At 39.9% G+C, this 18,963-nt stretch overlaps 1 protein-coding gene across 34 annotated transcripts in view; it reads left to right on the forward strand.

Annotated features, from left to right (window-relative positions):
* The window catches only part of NRXN1 (neurexin 1), a 678,625-nt gene that overhangs the window by 641,112 nt on the left and 18,550 nt on the right, over positions 1 to 18,963 (forward strand). For 21 of the 34 annotated variants that reach the window (XM_061353676.1, XM_061353687.1, XM_061353813.1 and 18 more), the window contains one exon: positions 17,285 to 17,372. In XM_061353676.1, the coding sequence (XP_061209660.1) occupies positions 17,285 to 17,372 (88 nt within the window). The remainder of the gene's footprint in view (positions 1 to 17,284; positions 17,373 to 18,963) is intronic. The other 13 variants (XM_061353697.1, XM_061353820.1, XM_061353756.1 and 10 more) reach the window with 1 other exon arrangement.

Raw genomic sequence — 18,963 nt, forward strand, 5'->3', positions numbered from 1 at the left:
GATGCAGGGGATAACAGCCTTCCTGAAGTACAAATTGACACATACAGCTGAGGTTTAGCTATTAGCATAATCTTATAATGGCAGATTTAACTTCCAGACACAATCACTGGAAAAAACAATCACCAAGAAAAAAAAAGATAAGGCAAATTTGGATGGGGCTTGGAGCAACCTGCTCTAGTGGAAGGTGTTCCCTGCCCATGGCAGGGGGTTGGAACTGGATGAGCTTTAAGGTCTCTTCCAACCCAAACCAGTCTGGGATTCTATGTGGGTGTTTTCACCCCCAGCATTTGCTGTGCCGTTATGCTGAAGAAACACCCAGTCATACAGAAGGCATGGTGGTAGGTGTGATGGAGCAGTGTTGCTGTGCTTTCTGCTCAATCGCAGATGGGAGCTGCTGGCAGGGACCACCGTCCTGCCTTTAGGGAGCAAAATACTCCTTTCTGATTACCCATTTGGAGACTATCGGTCACCCCTCTCTTCGTGGTGGGTTAGTGCCCACTTTTTCCTTAAGGTGCTTCCCATGTAAAGCCATCTTGATGTTGTTTAGTCCCTTTGCTTTCCCTCCTGCTGTTTTAATTGGAAACCATTGCATAAAGCTGCCAGTGCAGAGCTATGCACACCAAGGTGATAATTTCTCCTGAAGGAAATCCGTAACCAAAAAAGGATTTAAGACTGCAGGGGAGGATTTCATTTCCTTTGGGTTTGTTTTTTTTTTCAGTGACAAATCCCATATGAATTAGGAAAATAGCAGCCATCTAATGGAAAATGTGTATTTCCTTTTGCCATCCCAGAAAAACAGGGTCTTTCTGAGTATTATTTTTAAAAGGTAGGACTGGGGCATTTGGAGATGGTTTTGTGTTTGCAAGTAACTGGAAGGACTGGAGAGGGCGTGACAGGAGGCTTTGCTTGGGTCTAACAGCATTATAGCTACCTAGTATAGTGGCTAATAAAGAAAACAGGAGCCAGTTTCCAGATTGCAGGAAAAGAAATTGCAGCGTCATGTGTCCCCCTGGAACACGTTACTGGGTGGGAGATACACATAGGCTTTCTAGACATCTTTTCACCAGTCAGTAAAGCCCTTGGACTGTGCAGATGTCCATATTTCTGTTGCCTGTCAAGAGAACTGGACATTTAAATGTCAGCCTCATCCTCCCCTTATCTATTTTTAATGTGAAGAATTGGTTAGGGAAGCTAAAGAGCAGCTCTATACACATCTGCTAACTACTACTATCAGTTACTACTCATTTTATTGTTTGGAATGTTAAAGAATTACAATCATAAGAAAGCCAAGGGTTGACAGGGCAGACTGTATGTGCTGAAAACAAAGCAGGTACTTCCAGACTGAGCATTAGCATGTGTCAAATGCGTTTTAGAAAGTGGCTTTGTTCTATTACCTGCAAAGATTCTACAGGGAGTGGCTAGCCTACTCCACACATTGATGGATGAGGTTAAGAAGTACAACTTTCATGTGTTAAAAAAGGCTCATGGATTTTATTTCATACCCAAAAACCCCCCACAGATAAATGATTGCTTTGCTGGGAGAGCTTTTCCCTAGGATTTTCATCCCCCCAAATATCTGAGTGTAATTTGCATAACAAAGTATTTTATACTTACTTTAATTCAGACGTTGCTGCAGAAGAAGGCAGGAAAGAACAAAGGAGGGAGGCTGAAACGTTTTCATTATGCTGAAGCAAAATATTAAGACATTGTGAAATATGTGTATATTAAGTCGATAGGCTGCAGATACTGCAAAGGAAATGCTAAGGAGCTGCCTCGCTGTGTGTCTGACAGAGTTTAGTGAGAGGCTTTCTCATTTTCTGGTAAGCAAATGTGGAACGTAGTCAGGTCCACTGTGGCCTCATTTTATGTGGGGCGATCGCTTTGTACCTTGATGGATTTTTCATTACCAAAGCCTTCGGTGTGAAATTAAGCATTATGCACTCCTAGGACCCATCCTGTTCTGGCTGCTGAAGCAGCTTTTCAAATGTAAGATCAATTAATAAAATTAATTGGGGATTAAAGAATAGTAGCTTGAATAAAGTGCTTCTAGTGGCTGAGTATATGATTTGAGCACCCCAGAGGGTCTGGTCTGCAGAGGTAGTTTGTCCATTGCCTGTGCATTTTATGTCTTTGCCAGACTGAACTAGCTTTAAACCTAAACCCTCCCAAAGTCTTTGATACTTTGGCTCTGAGGTTTTGATTTCAGGTCGGAAGCTGTCCATTAATATCACCAGCATTGCACAATTGCATTTCTTTCTAATAAATGAAGCTAGGAAAATTTAGTTTAGCCAAGCAGTGAAGTATTATTAAATGGCCAAAATACATGCAAGGGTGATTCAGATATTTCTGCTTTATCTGCTGCTTGGGCTTTTGAGACTACTTGAACATTGCATTTTCACACCCTTCGCTTATGCTGGATGGTTATAAATTTTTCTGTCGATCTAAGTTTTTCCTCCTTTGCTTCCAGATATTAATCTGATCTTCAATAACTGCTATTCAGAGCAGACCCCATTTGAATAATGTATTATGCACAGTAATTCAGAAAATGTAATTGATTGCTTTTAGCATATATTTCTATAACTTTGACTTCAGGGAAAAGAGCAGTGGAAATACCTAACTGAATGCAGAAATATAAAAGGGTTTTCTGAACATGATTAAACATTAGTAACAAAAACTATTTTTCCACTCCTAGTTATTAGAGTACATCACTATAAGTAATTTACAAATCTTATTAGGCTACAGTAAGCATCAGGCAGTTTATATTCTGGTTATGAACAGCATGCATAAGCTGAGCAGTAGGCTGGAGAGCTAAAATGCGACTCCTGCACGTTCCCACAAATAATTGCTATAGCAACATTGTCAGAATGTCTGAGATCTGCCTCCCTTGGGTTCACACCTGAAGTTTTCTTTATGGTGAAACAAAATGCCTTCTCAAGTTGAAAATAGTCTGTAATGGGAGGGTATTGATGGCATTTTCTTTTTCTTTTCCCAAGTAATTAAATTTCAGATGTTAAGAAGTGTAATGGAACATTAGGGGAAATCATTTGCTGCCACAGTGTCCATTTATCATGAAATTCAACATTGTGTGGCTCCCTCTGTACAACTAATCTCTGCAAATTGGTGTGATCAGGTGAAGCAATTCTCTGTGGAGTCTCACCTAACTTGTGGAGTTTTTCCTTCTCTTCCTCTGAGTGCTTAGATGGCACATTAATATTCTGTAAAAAATCAATCAAAATAAGGTTTTGCAGTTGTTATTTCTCTTATTTCACATTGCTGCATGTTGTGATGTAGGCTGTGTCTGCTTATTAGGGGCTTTTTGACTCACAGCACTGAAATACAGTGGTGAACACACATCAGCTTTCTTGAGGGACACTAATAATACAACTTGCATTTATGTAATTTTATTGATGAAATTCTGGATTGCAGTTCCATATTTGTGCTGTTGGATAAAACTAACAAAGGATGTCCTGAATGGCAAGGGATGCACCACAGAGTGGCCATGGAGTCCTTGCTGTTTTGGTGGTGTAGTGTAAAACATTCATATGAGTCTGAGGGCTGGTTTTTTCTCCTGCTTGATATCTTATCCAGGAGGAGAGATGTTAAACAGTGCTTTCCCTTCCAAGCAGCATAAAATCTGTTCCTCTGTGTTAAAGTTTATAATAGGTACTAAAGTTCATGATACATAGGTAGCAGTAAGTGAAGGGTATTGCTCTATTATCATTATGATGAACAGAGAGCAGCAGATGAAATCATTTCACCCTGGGTCTTACAGTGACACCATGAAGTCTGAACCATGACTGTGAAAGGCAGAGCACTGAGGGCAATGGAGGACTTTGATCATCCAAGGAGGCTAATTAGAAGTCTTTCAGCAGGGAGCCAAAGGTGAGCAGAGTTTCTGAAAAATGGATCTTGCAGTGATATTAGGGAGAGGAGAGAGGTCCAATGCTCCAAATGACAGACCTCAGGAGAACAGCAGTGGAGGAGGAGCAGGAGGTTGGATCCCTTGTGTAAGACCAAAGAATACTAAATGAATACTGAAGACATAAGAAATCAGTGATGGGCAATGTGTGAAGGTAGTTTTATAGCTTTCTTCAGGTCTAAAAAATGTGGGGAATCTAGTGATTATATGTTTTTTGTAAAGATGTTGAAAAAGAGAAAAGGAAAAAAAGGAAAAAAACACCTCCTTGCACTAAGGTACTGTGCTACACTGCCGAAGGAAAAAAGACATTATCAAAGCTTCCTCAGATTCATAAAAAAAAGCTTAAGAGACTTATTAACATGACCCATACATGGCTGTCCCGTGTGAGGAACTCAGGGTGTGCTTACAGTGATGAATGGCCTGGATGCTTGATGTTGAACCAGTGGGAGAAGGACAGAAAATGCCTTACCTAATTCAGATTTTCTCATACGCTGATCTGCATTGTTTCAGTTGTGCAGTTTGCTCTCCTGACTGCAGCACATAGCTGCTGTTCCAGGGAAGACAGCTAAATCTGAATAGTGTTGCTGCCATTAGCCATTACATGTGTATCAGATGTCTGACCATTTCAGCTCCTCCTGTTGATGCACAGAGTAAAACCATGGACAGGCTGGAGGTGGCTTACACTGCCCTCCAAAGCTACGGAGAAAACATCTGGTATTTTTCCCCCAGCATACATTTATCCACCTGGGAGTTATCCCAGTTTTTATTAACTTCATTCATATCACAGTAACATTCCCATATAGACAAGGCTGACACACTCAGAGAGTTTAAGTATAGCCTTTCCTGACATAGCATGCCTATTTAGGGAGCCAACTGAACATCTTAGCTGCACCCACAGTAACTTCTAGTCTTGCATCTAAGTTTGATTCAGGATCTTATGAAATTCTTTTTCATTTTAAAGAGGAACCTTACACTGTCTTACTGTTTGTGCTCCTATCAGGTGAAATTTCTTTGCTTTTGTGGTGTAGTTCAACAGCTGAAATTATAAGGTCTTATGAAAAGAAATTTACAAAGATCACTTACAGGTTCTTTCCAGAGAATGGAAAGACACTGTCAAAATATAACACAGTACTGAATAGTTGGGTATGCATGGCTGGTTAATTCCTCAGTTTGCATTCTGTTTTAAAGTCTCTGCCATATTCCTAGTAATTGCTCATAATGTAATAATAGAGGTGAAACATCAGACTTTGTGACTTAATCATTTTAACTTAGATTTTTTGGATTATCTCACAACAGCAACGGCTTTGGAGCATGTCTCAGAAGCATTCCATGTTGCAGTCCGAACAGGGATTAGTGCGTAGCCTTAAGTTTCAGATAACTTCCCTAATGGTTTGGGCTTTCAGTTTTAAACAATATCACAAAAAGTGATGGGCCAAATACACAACTGAAGTGTGAACATTTTGTTTCTCTGGAACTATGTAGCTTTACACCAGCTGACATTCAATATGTTGTTATTAATCTGTACCAGCATGTTATTAAAGATGGCATAGAATTGTGCAGGCACAAGGCATGTGTGAACTCCAGCAGACTGAAGTTCTGGCATCCCCTAATTGTTGGGTGTTTGTTCCTTTTCTCACTTTAACTTTTCCAAGTCGAGTGTTTTGCATGTGGTTTTCCCAGTTGCTTTGAAAACAAACAGCAGAAACGTATTCCACTCCACATTATCAAACTGATGCCCTGAAGCGTACAGCTGGCACAGCTGGAGCCTGTGGATCCACCTTGCAGATCTCTGAGGCTGAGATGACAGCGATTAGTGGGAGTCTTAGATTTGTGTCCTTTAAGATGATGGATCTTCATGGACCAGGCATCTGCAGAAAAGTTGAAATCTTTGCTAGAGCTCTTAGCAGACAACTGCTGACAGCGGGTGGAAAGCCGAAACGTTGGTGTCTGTTCTGATGGTTAGAAACCTCTAATTCTTCCTGCCAGCCGCTGGGCAGCATCCTTTGTCCTTAGCCCAAGCCTCCACGTTGTTCTTTTTAGTTCTCCATGTGCCACTTTGCTGTTTAACTCTTTATCCCCTCATCCTCTCTTTTCTTTGTGATCCCCCTCAGCCTTTACAGTAACCACAGTGTTTCATTTCTCTTCTCAAATCCTTCAGCAATTTATCTCAGTTACCTATCACACATTTCACATGTGGGTTTAAGCACTAGGGTAGGAGCTAGCACCTAGAAGTATGTTACTGGTCCCACTGATATGGGTCCAACAAGGAGCAATTGCAAAGAACTGAAGATGAACAGAAATAGAATCATAGAATCAATCAGTTTGGAAAAAAACCTTCAAGATCATCAAGTCCAACCATTCCTTCAGCACTGCCAAGGCCACCACTATGTCACTAAGGGCCTCACCTGCACGGTTTGTGACCACTTCCAGGGATGGTGAATCCAGCACTGCCCAAATGAAAATGCCTAGCAGTGGGGGCCAGGAGGAGGATGGTGAGGCAGGTTGAAAAGTTTGTGTTTCAGCTTTCTGCAAAATTACCAGGCCTCTCTGTGCACTAATATTTATACTCTTGGAGAATGTTTCTATTTAACATTGGTTGGCAGCAATGCTAGGAGAAAAAAATTGAGGACCACATTGGCTTTGACCTCACACTTGAATCTCATGAGTTTAACTAATAAAGGATATAAATAGAATGACTGTCAAGCCTTTGTTCACAGGATAGGTGTTTCTAAAAGCACCTCTGAAGCCTGACACAGCTGGTTAGGAGAACAGACTCATCACAGAATGGTTTGTGTTTGAAGGGACCTTAAAGCTCATCTAGTTCTAACCCCCTGCCACAGGCAGGGCCACCTTCTGACAAGGATGCTCAAAGCCTCTCTGCTTTTTATTTTTCAATAAAATATTTTCATGATTGCTTAAGAAAATCGAAGCTTGGAAACAGTTAATGGTACACAGGTTCTGGAAGGGTAAATGGTATCCTCTGGAGCATATGTCAGACCCTCAGCAATCACCTAGGACATCTCCCAGGCATGCAAAGCATCACTGCTTTCCAGTAGCACATTTTCTCACCTGAATTTTGAATGCCCTTTGTTAAAGAGTTATAAAATAAAGGCATTAATATCAAACCCAAATACCTCTGTGACAAATGGACACTTTCAGAAACTATCTAATTACGTGTATCTCCAAAGCAGGGGCTTTAACGGAACTGTTACTTTAATTGAAAGGCAGTTAGGCATTGTCTGCTTCCAGTGCATGTATTGCTAACCCTTGTTAGTAATAATAATTTGTACTTGCAGAGTGAAGCTCTGTAGGACATTCCCTGAACGTGCAAAACTAGTAGGTTAGTTCCTCAGTACTTTCCCTGGTCCTACCAATGTTGTCTGAGTTTTTACATTAAAATATTAAGGTAAGGAAATGTGGCAGTTTTTTAGTAGTGGAACTAACTGCTTGATATTTGAATAGGCCGTATTTCAAAGAGAAGTTTGTGGGAAGCCAGCTTAAATTTTCCTGTCCCTGCTTTGGGTAAATCTGTGTAAGCTGGTGATAACTGAGTGATAAAATGTGACAAAGGAGGCAGTATCTAGGAGAGAACAATGTGCCCTCTTAGTCCCTTGAAAATTTAAATTGTAGTCTTTATTATGAAAGTCAAGGCAGGGAAGTGTTGGCAGTGGAGCTGGTGCTCATCATTCCTTCAGGAGAGGAAAACTAGGGCTGGGAGAGGGATACCAGCAGATGCTTACCGGCTCTGATTTAAACTAATTCGCCTTGAGATAAGACATGTTCCAGTCATAGAATAGTTAGAGTTGGAAGGGACCTTAAAGATCAAAATGAACTTAAAGAACTTGGTATGGGTAAGTCAGTGTTAAATAGAAGATCCCATGTTTTTTCTTTATTGTTTCTCTTTCTCCCTTGTCTCTCCCTGGGGCAAGATGAGATGGCTGGTTTACCTAAATGGCTAAAAAGCAGCCTGATGGTTGATGCAGTTTTTTGCGTTCCTTCTAAAATGATTGTATTGTGCTCTGTGGTTGGAAACAACACAGGAAAGCTTTTCCAACCTGAAAATACAGTGAGGGAGAACACAGGCTGCCCGTTAGTTGCAGGAAGTACTTCTTGCAAGGGGTTTTCTTGCCTTCCTCTCTTTCAAGACCAGCAATAAAACTCCCCTGGATATCAGTGGAGCAACATATTCTTGTGTGGCACAATGTAACAGGGATACTCACGGTAAGTAAAAATAGCAATAACGTGATTGTATAAAAAAAATGGAAGTGGAGTTCAAGACAAGTGCCTTTCTAACTTTGCTGTATAAGGGGATTTTCAGAACTAAATGAATCGTAGAATCATAGAATTCCAGGTTGGAAGGGGACCTCAAGGATCATCTGATCCAGCGTTTCTTGCCAAAAGCACGGTGTTGCCAAGATGGCCCAGCACCCTGACCAGCCAAGTCCTAAAAGTGTCCAGCATTGGTTCCAGTCTGTTCTCCAACTTTATTAAGTTTTGCTAAGAATGGTCTTAAATCATGTGATTAACCTGTAAAATAAGAAACAGCCTATGTTACCAGCTCACTGGTCAATTAAAAGCAACCCCAGCAAAAACTCACGTAGTCAGTTTGGGGTTTTAATAATGCTGTGCCTGGGTTTTCTGAGATTAATACAAATGCAGAAGGTCTCATATTGCAAAAATTCAGCAGTCTCTGTACATGTGATTAGTAATGCAGGAATATAAATTAAGTGGTTTGCTATCACTGTTCTGACGTTGCAGCTTTAATAAGCACAGTCTCTGGGTTAAAAAGAAAAAGAACCTGCACAAGTCTCCACTGTGTCTTGTGAGCTCAGAATTAATGGAGACCAAAACGTTTACTTCAGCAAAAGGGATGGCTAAAAATAAAATTATAGCAGAAAATACAAGCGTAATGCCCAGAAACATTTCTCTCATACTTAGAGGCAAAATCATTTTCTTGCCAGCAGGAAAGAGCAGGATTGCCTTTCATCAGTCACATTCCATTCCATATATTTTAGGCTGAGTGCAAGTGTAACACCAAAAATCATACTGTATTTTTGTTGTTCATGTTCTGTAATGAAGTATGGTGTGTATGAGAGAAGAACATGGATGTTCTGAAGAGAATCTCAGAAAGAAAGTGCAGATGACTTTTAAAGAGTTCACAGGTTAGCCATCCCTTGTTTTCAACCTATTTTAGTTATCTGAGGGGCAAAAAGTGTGAAAAAGGTAAGCTGAAAGAGTCACAGCACAGCTTCTTTGGATCAGTATGATCTGTGACAGAAGGAGTTGTAATTGGAAAATGAAAATTACCCCAAAAAATTATTTCTGGAAGCAGAAATGTTACACCACTGTGAATCTAAAAGTTAGATGAGAAAGAAATAATGTGATGATTAATTCATTCTTCATCCAAGCCATGACAGCTTTAACAAATGGCACAGCATAAATAATATACTAGGCATTAGGCAGTTAGGTGCCAGTGATTTCTTTGCTGGCCTATCAATATCTACTTTCTATGTATGTTAGAATAGAACCATAGAACGGTTTGGGTTGGAAAGGATTTTAATATCATCTGGTTCCAACCCCCTGCCATGGGAAGGGACACCTTCCACTAGACCAGGTTGTTCCAAGCCCTGTCCAACCTGGCCTTGAACACTGCCAGGGATGGGCCATGTTGTACTATGTTGAGGAAGGAACTCAAATGCTGGTCCATTCCTCTGGCATTTCTGAACAAATTTAGGTCTTCCTCAATGCAAAATGTCCATGATGCTGACGTGACTCCTCATGCAGCACGTGCCATTGGGTTTTTCTGACAGGAGCAGGCCTTGATATGAAGGGTGTGAAAGATGAACAGTTCACCCTTCATTGCAGCCAGCATGGTTTTGAAGCATTAACCTAACGTTCATGGTAAACATCAGTAGTTCCTTTATAAATACCAAACCCTGTGCTATATCTTAAACCTCCTTCCTCCTGCCAAGAACTGAGAAATGGTAACTGCATCCTTGATACTCTCTCACTGTGTGGTTGCTGCTTAACTCTGCTTCCAAGAACCACGCCTACTGTGGGATCAGCTTGTTTCAAGAAGGGAAGTCCAGAATAGCCCTGGGTGTACGAAGTGAGCGTGGTGTACCTTTTTGCAAGGCCTTGAAATAAGAAAGAGTGGCCAGTTGAAAATGTATGATGGCGATGTATGTGTTTTCATTAGTTGCCAACAAGGGAAGGAAACAGGGAGGAAAAAATTTCCAGAGAGCAGATCCCAAGAAGTTGTACAAGGGGCCAAAAAAAAGATGTGATATTCATGGATAAAATGAACACAGGAATTGGTTTTGGCCTACATCTGTGAAACTAGCATTATTTATCTGTTGCGGGAGGTAAGGGACATGACCTGATTAGGAAAAGATTTGGATTATTTCCTTCTTTTTAATTAGTAATGCATTTACTTGTGAAGATGAATGCAGAGTGCTGCTGGCTAGCTGTCCAGGTAAGAAGCTGTAGCTTTGCCAGCATGTGGATTTTCTCAGCTTTGCTTCTGTTTTTTTCCAGATGAGACAAATGGCTCTAAGACTTTGACCAAAGTAATTAGCTTCAAGTTTGGGGCTTAAAGGAAAGCCATGCAGTTTTCTTGACATTACTTTACTATAAATCCTTTTCTCAAATATGTTTCTACTACTTGTAGTAATTTTGCCCAGGAGAATTTAGATGTTTGGGAGGGTAAGGAGGGGAGCTGGACAAGTAATACAAATGCTATTTTGCATGGAAATAGTACTGTGGATTTTAAGGTTGTTACAGGGAAAGATAGAATATGTGTAGTTTATGTAGAGAGGTAGAGGCCAGAACTGAGGTTATTCTGCTTTGCTGTGTGGGGCGCCTGTCTTCCCAGCACTGCTGAGATTTGGGAACAGAGGCTGGAGGTGGCCTGCAGGGTACTGAGGCATCATCTTGAGCTTTTTACTGGCACCTCAGAGTATAATTTCTTACTGTGTTTGGTTATTATGTCCTAAAGGTTTCTTTTTAAAATCTCCTTCTCTGAGCCCAGTGTCAAACACTGACAATTCAAGAAATAACATGATGGTACTAATTAGCTGAGAGCCAGTTTTGAGGAAGTGTTTCAATTTTCAGTTCCTGTATTTTCACATTACAGGGTAATAATATGTCAGCAGTTAATAAATATTGTCTATGTGCTTGAAATATTAGCATTTTAGTATCTATGCCCAGCAATAACAATTTTCAGTAGGATGGAGATGATAAAATGCTTTTTGTTTGTGGGTGGACGAGCAGTAATTGATGCACATGTACTTGCTTGACCTATGGCAGGTTAAATACAACTTAAGAGGCAGTTGTCCAAGCAGCATGTCATCTAGAGCTGATATTCCTGCTAGATCACCATAGCATCTTTCTCAGCAAACTGCCTCATGCAATGGGAGGTTATTAACAGCTGGAAGAAGCTAGCTGAAAAGTACAGCTGATTAATGTGACATATTTGAGTTTCTTTCTACAACTGTCTCTATAACCAGTCAGAGAGATCTGTTTCACACACAGAAAATTAAATATAAATTACAGAGTCTTGCCTAGAAAATTGTGCAGTTCATCCTGTCCCCCAAATGAAATTTGATTTTTTTTCCACATGAACTCCTCTGTGATTTTTCATGCTCTGATGGTTACTGCCAGCATTCCCATTGGTTTAGGTTACTTTATTCCTCCCTTTAAAAGAAAAATGGTGGTGGGGAGAGGAATATATGCGAGGGATTGGGTTTTGGGAAAATCCCTCCCTGCCTCAGAAGTTGATGTGTCCAGTGCAGAAGTACAAACCGACTGCTCTAAGCTCTCTTCTGTGCGCATGGCATGAACAGCATTTTAAAAGCAAGGTTTGCCACAGCTAATGAAGAAGATAGTAGTGTGTATCTGCTGTTTTTCCAAACCCTTTGTTTGTACCATGGCTCTGGCTATATCTCCTTCTGCTAAGCTGTAGCAGCCCTCTGTGTTTAAATAGCAGTTGTAGCTGATTCTTTCTGAACTAAGTGGGAAGTATTTGAGTAAGCTTTTATTTTTTCAGGAGGATGGGTGAGGTAATGCAAGCAGAGATGATAACCAAACATTTCAGAAAAGGGAAAAGTAGAATTGGAGGTTTCATTTCCTAGTCTTCAATCTGAACTTATGTTTTCAGACATCCATTTGCTAACATTCATTAAATTCTTACCCATTAATCTTCACATAATCAGACCTGTTGATACCACTTCCCTTGTATCCTGGCCATCTCCCTTTACCACCTCATTGCCTTTGCTCACGTGACCTTACCATGAATTTCACACTTCCTTTGTTACATCCTCTTTCAACACAACCATGCCTCCCTCCTGTGACTTAACCATCAGGCTTGTAGTGCTGCCTGCCTCTTCCTGCGTCGTCCCTGTCCGGAGAGGGTTTTAAATACACTGAGTTTCCTCGGAGAGCCTCCAGGCACCATCTGTTCCCAGCATCTCCTTGGCTAGTCTTGGGATCCTGACTGGCTTTTCTCTGCCTTCTGTCTTCCTGACCTTCCTTCCTGCTGTCTTAGAGCATCATTTTGGAGAATTCACTAGATCAGAGCCTGCGTAACCACTAGTGCTTATCAGTAGCATCCTCATCTGACCCTCCTCACCCTCTGCTTCCCTCTCTCACACTCATTTGTTGCATCCGGTCTGAAATCAAACTGTAAGCTCCTCAGAGCAGAGCCTTCTCCTTCCCACTGCCTTTAGCACCAAGCACAACAGTGCGTGGCTGGTATCGTTGAGTGCCAAAGCTCTACAAATAAACAAGAATAGTTTTGATTACACAATTGAAGTTCTGATCTAAAATAATCTAATCTGTAGTCACAAGCGGTTATGCTATTTATAATTCATATAATAATTTAGGACTGTTAGTTTTTAACTGTTGTGTAATTTGGATTTACTTGCAGTTCTCATGGGATAAAGTATTATCGAACAAGAAAGGAATAAACTATATTCAGAGTAGCTGTAGGGTGCTATGATTTAAAGGAGAGCTGGTGGAATACTACAGGAGAAAATATGCAGGATCCATTATACTCTTAATGAATGCACAATTCAGATTGCTGATTTAATTTTTAGATCATATTTCTTTGGTACCCTCAGGTGCAAGAGGCTTCACACATAAAACCCAAATAAGAGGGTATGTCTTTATGCCCAGTCATGCAAAAACTGAATAATCAAAAAAACTTACTCTCCCATATTGTTTATTCATTTGCAATTGTTATTTTTAATGACATAGCATTCAAAGAGCACTGTTAGAAAGGCACAGCCATAATTGGTGCCACCAGTTTTTTACCCATGGTAGTAACCTTTGAGGCAACTTGATATTTATCCATAGCTACAGACTGTCACTGTGTTTAAGCCATGACTAGAGCACCATTTTTTGATCTGGCCAGGAGCTTTCTTGAAATAGTCACCATTTCCTTCCTTGGGCAAGGCAGCAGATTAGTGATATTTTAAACTCTGCCTTGGCTAAGAGACAAATCCTAAAGTCTTTATTTTTGCAAGCAGACCTGACTGATGTAAGCAAGGGTTGTATCCTTGAATAACTGTCGGGAATGACATGATGCAGTGACTTCTAGCTTTACAAAATGTGATTATTTTTAGGTCTGTTTTTTATATGGTACATTAATTGTAAGCTTTTTTAACCATCCTTCTGAAATGTGAACAGATGTCCAACTTTTTAAGATGCCACATATTACAGTGGGCTGCATTTTAAGTCGTACAACCACATCTGCAGAATGAATCGGAAAAGCTCTGAAAATAAACAGAGAAAAGAAGATACAGTCAAAGGAAATTCTGCCTGGCCTTCCAGGTTGTACATCTGCTATTTTAATATCCCTTTTTTTAATCTGTTATAACTAGAGTATTGCTACTTAAACGAATTTGAACAACTCACCCAAGAGACACTCTAATCCGATCGTGTATTAGGATGATACCAGTTGGATATTATCCTATTAGGCTCTCCCTGTAAATAAGGGATTTTCCACTGACTTTTAAAGCTTTGATTAATGAGAATGCTCGAAGCAGTGTCCTGTAAATTAGCCATAGTGCCAGCAACAACTGCAATTCACTTAGGAGAACTGATTCGGTTTAAATCTTCCCATCCAAATTAAAAAGCATGAGGAAAAGACAATGTGCAGTCAGTAAAACGTATTACTCTATCTTGCATTATTTATCTGTACCCCATGGCTGTCTGAGATCCTTTCGTCTAAATCCTGCTCTCCGTTGAGGTAAATTCCCATCAGTCCAGATTCTTTGGGAGAAAGAACTCCGGTAGCTGGCCCATAGTATTCCTGTAATTTATGTATTCTTCATATTCTCTAGAGTTTTAGCTAATTCTTAATCCTATTTTAAATTGTGTTAAGCAGTCCAATGTCTTTCATTTTAGCTTGGTCCTTGCCATCTCATTTGCCTTTCACAGCTCCTTTGCCTTTTTCTGATTAAAATATGTATGAGTAGAGGGAAAGAGATATTTGGAGTTAGAGAAAGGGGGGAATAAGGGGAGGTTGTGACACATCTGTTAATTATTCATACTTAATCTGGAATTCTTCCTGACATATTTTTCACATCATCTTACAGCTTCCCTTCCTATTCAGATACTGATACTTGATTTATTGCTTGCCACAAGATTAGTTTCATAGCTAGTGTTGACTTTGAAACATACATTATTTCCTTTAATACTCTCAGACATTAATGAGGTCTTTCTTGATGTGCTATATTCACATTTATTTAAGATAACTTTTCATTTCCATACTCATAATGTATTTGCACTTTTATCAGTCAAGAACATCCCTTTGTTCTTGTAGAAGTGTGAATACTCTTTGCATAGACTGGAATTAGTGTCACTTCACCAAAGACAGTTTTGAGGCTCCCTCTTGTAAGTGACTGAGCAAAGTATCTCTCATACGTTACGGTACTTAAAGTGTGATTTTCCCATGGTTATTTTCTGGTAATTTTGAATGCCCTGCAAACTGCACCAAAGCAGAGTTCCTTAAAGCAGCCTCTGACCATACTATCCTGTATCAAGACTAAGCAGAGGCACTGCAATAATTGTATAAATTGAATTGATCATTTCACCTCAGTTCGCTCCAGGGTCGTTCATCTGTGCATGTACCAAAGCACCCTTTAAAAAATTCCTGTTAGACCAGTAGATCTCACAGACCGTCATTTCTTGCTATGACTATTACGTATGCAAGTGATCCTCTCTCTTAAATGATATTTGTGTACAATTCGTCAGTGATCAGTTGGTAAAGGCTCAGACTTCTGGCTGCAGGTCATAGAAGTACAGTCTTCTCCAGTGTTATGGACAGAAGGAAAAATATGACACTGTGGTTTTACTGAGTACATTGAAACTGTTTGAGAGATGCATGATACCCTTTTTATACTTGTGGGGTTTACAGTATAGAGTTAGTTTCTTCTATGTGCAGGCTTTATTGGTTACCTGGTTACTTATTTTCTCTTTATACTTTAGGAAAAACCTAGGTGATTTCCACAAAGAGACTGAGATACTGATTTTCAAGCTTAAATGGTTGTGTACTGGCGAAAAGAAAATGGGTACTAGAAATTCAAGAGGATGTTTGCAGCTGGCTTTTGTTATAACTCTGTTCTTCTGTATGGCAGATAGAACAGACAACTCGAGCACCTCTTCTTGGTATTTTTAACTCTGACTGCAAATCTGGCAGCTAATTTTGGCATCATTACGGACTTATATAGTGGTTTCCCCCAGCTATAGTTTTTTTTCTGCTCTAAGAAAAGATAATTTTTGTGATTCTGACACCAAACTATGACAGAATGTAGCTGTTATGTATAGCCTTTTTGGTTACCTTCAGCAAGTTACATCGTTCTCTGATGCCTCAGTCTTCTACCTGTAAAATATTATTATAATAGGCTTTTCTTTGTTCTGCCTCACATATTAATGAATGTGTCCCTGTATCATTTTCCTACTTCACACAAGTGCTGAAAGCATATGTTCATTAATATTCTTGAAGCATGACAAAGTAAGGCTTGTTACTGTAAAATGCTTTGCTTTAAAACTTCAGTTAGAGTAATAGCAATAAACAACACTGGGTAGGCTTTGGCTCAACCGCACAGAAAAAAGTGGTTTACGTATTCAGACTTAAACTGGTGAAGGAAAAATCTGATGTATTTCCTCCTCTGTACTCACGGAGGAACAAAAATAACATTTCATATACACCTAAATGAGTTGTATCTCCCCACTGGCATAAGTATCATACAGGAACCCAAGAACAGCTTTTTCCCGGCTACTCGTCTTTCAGTTGCAGCCTTTTTATTCTCTCTGTGTTTCCTTCAGTGAGGTGAACAGAAGCTTGAAATGGACAGTTATGAAATGTCTTGCTTATAGGAAAAGCTTCTTCCTAACCTCATTAGTAATTGCTTGAGGAATGACCATGAACATGACAGTTTATGTTTCTCTGCTATTATTTCCCTTAACAACTGTGGGTATTCGTATCACATACCCAAATGCCTGTTCTCAGGGGTGGCTTGAACAGAAGGTATTTCATTTTGTGGGGTACAGATTGATTGCCTCAGTGTTCCACTGAGTATCTCCTTGTTCTTGCACTGTAAGAAACCATAGATAGGCATCCCCAGTTTATTTTCTTTGTGACATGTTGTATCATTCATCCCCTGGTTTATCTCTTTTGTCTTGACTTATTTGATCTCCTTACACAAAGAGCTGTCCAAGGTCATTTGGACAGATGTTCCTAGAACCCCTCGTACCTAAACACAGCACTTGGGCAAAACTTCTTTAGGAAAATCAGATGATACTTTCTAACTGCATATATTTATTACTGTTTTCTTGCCTTGAATTTCTTTTCATTAAATAGTTTTCAGCTCAACGAGAGTCATATTTGCTTCTTCCCCTTTTTTTAGCTCTACATCTGAGAAAGCAAATGCAATTACTGGAGAAAACCTCACTTTATTTCTGACAGTTTTAGCAGCTGCAGGCAGCTCAGTATTTTGCGGGGTTTTTTTAATGCTCTCAGTGTTTTCATCAGTATCATAGCAGAGATATTAGAGATAAAGAGGGAAGATCAGCAGCCCCAGTGTACATAATCTATCCTTCTACCTTCTTATCACAAGAAAATATTAAAATGTTTAAGTGTCTGCACTGGAGATCTAATATAGTTCTCCTGAAAACTGACAAGTGTGAATTGAAAAGCGAAGTCCATTAATACAGAGCTGGAGAGTGTCACTGGGGCATTACATATGAAATCTGGAATGTTCAGCGCTTTGCATATCTCTGAGCAATAAAAGAACTGCCAGGGAGAATCTTACATGTTCATTCAAGTAAAATATATCCATTTGACGTTTATTTTCTTTGCAGACCACAGATGACATCCTGGTGGCCTCAGCTGAATGTCCTAGTGATGATGAGGACATCGATCCCTGTGAGCCAAGCTCAGGTGGGTTAGGTTAGTCAACTTTTTTATTACTTTTATTTCATATTTGCATGCTCAAGTCCCCCAGAGTCCCATCTAGCAAGATAGGCCTTTCTTAGGTAGCAGGGAGAAGTCGAATTGGGGTCTTTGTGCATGCGGCAATGTCAGCAGAGAGTTTGCTCTATGTTTTTCTAAGACAGTGGGTGGGAGTACATCAATAGTCAGGATCTAAGCAAGGTTATAGCTTGACCCACCACCAGGAGCTGGACTGGGAGGGGCATTCTAGGGCTCCTGCAACTGTGTTGTTGTGATGAAGGACAGCTTCATTTGGGAGAAAGGTATGATTCATCATAGAATCATAGAATCAACTTGGTTGGAGAAGACTTTTAAGATCGTCAGGTCCAACTTGATCATCACACATGTGCTCCAGGCCCTTCACCAGTTCTGCTGCCCTTCTCTGGACCCACTCCAGCACCTCAATATCTCCCCGGTAGTGAGAGGCCCAGAACTGAGCACAGGATTTGAGGTGCAGCCTCACCAGTGCCAGTACAGGGGTTGTTTGTGCCTTAAGTATTTCCCCCCAAATAAGATAAAAGTACCATATTTCAAATGTCATATAATGCCAATAGAGGTCACTTTGAATTACTGTTTATGGTATGAAATACCATATAGACATAAACTGCCACAGCCTCAAATTTCAAATTCTTTAATATTTTATTGTTTTCCAGGCAAAGACTGTTCAGATTATGTGCTTTAGTTCTGATGACAGATGAAACATTTTGACATTGTAGTATTTTCTGTGGAACAAAACTTTTGTGGCGTTTCAGCCATGTCTTCACTACTCCCACTGCATAATGGAGATTTGATACTGATTTTTCTCTGTGATATAAAGTCCTAGTTACCTGTATATTCAATGAAATGCTATATAACTTTCTAAAACTCCGGATGTTTATCACACATGTAAAAGAAATGCAAAACTCCATAATAGCAATCTGAAGAAATATGTTGCTGTATAACCTTTAAAAGAATCCCAGATAATCCCATGAATTAACCCTGCTTTCTTTGCTGGCTTGGGTTAGCTTTTGCCTTTTCTGAGTGACCAGTTTGTGGCACCATGTATATCTCAGTTTTTCTTCACTTTGAGTTCTATGCTATTGGTAGTACACCTGCTGTCAGTTGTTTTAGATCATTTGGTAATCTTCAGTATTTTCAGTAATACCTAAGAGTAAAAGAATTAAGATCAGTCTGTTGTCCAGTAATATCTTTAGTTCAAGTGCAGATCTGAGAGTTCTGAGAAGAAATTTGAGGCTAGTATATAAATGCCAATCACAACTAAGAGCCATCTTAGCACAACAGCCAAACCTGGGGCAGGAGATGTATCTACATAACCTTAAGACAAATGAAACTTTGCTTCAAGTATAGATGCATGGTTCCTTTTCCAAGTCACACAGCCTAATACACACATGCAAAAATTATTTATTTACGTTTAAATAAAACCAGAGACATTTATGACTTGTCTCAGTGTTTGATGGACCTGCAGGGTGGCATTTGAGCTCTTCCAGAAGCCAGGATATTTATAGATTTGATGGGGTTGGTTTCTTTTGCTTTCCAGTAAGAGGATTTC

Source organism: Neopsephotus bourkii, unplaced genomic scaffold (genome assembly GCF_033783945.1).
Source record: "Neopsephotus bourkii isolate Nb327-2 ecotype Australia unplaced genomic scaffold, CSIRO-AGI_Nbou_v1 NB_71, whole genome shotgun sequence".
NCBI lineage: Eukaryota > Metazoa > Chordata > Aves > Psittaciformes > Psittacidae > Neopsephotus > Neopsephotus bourkii.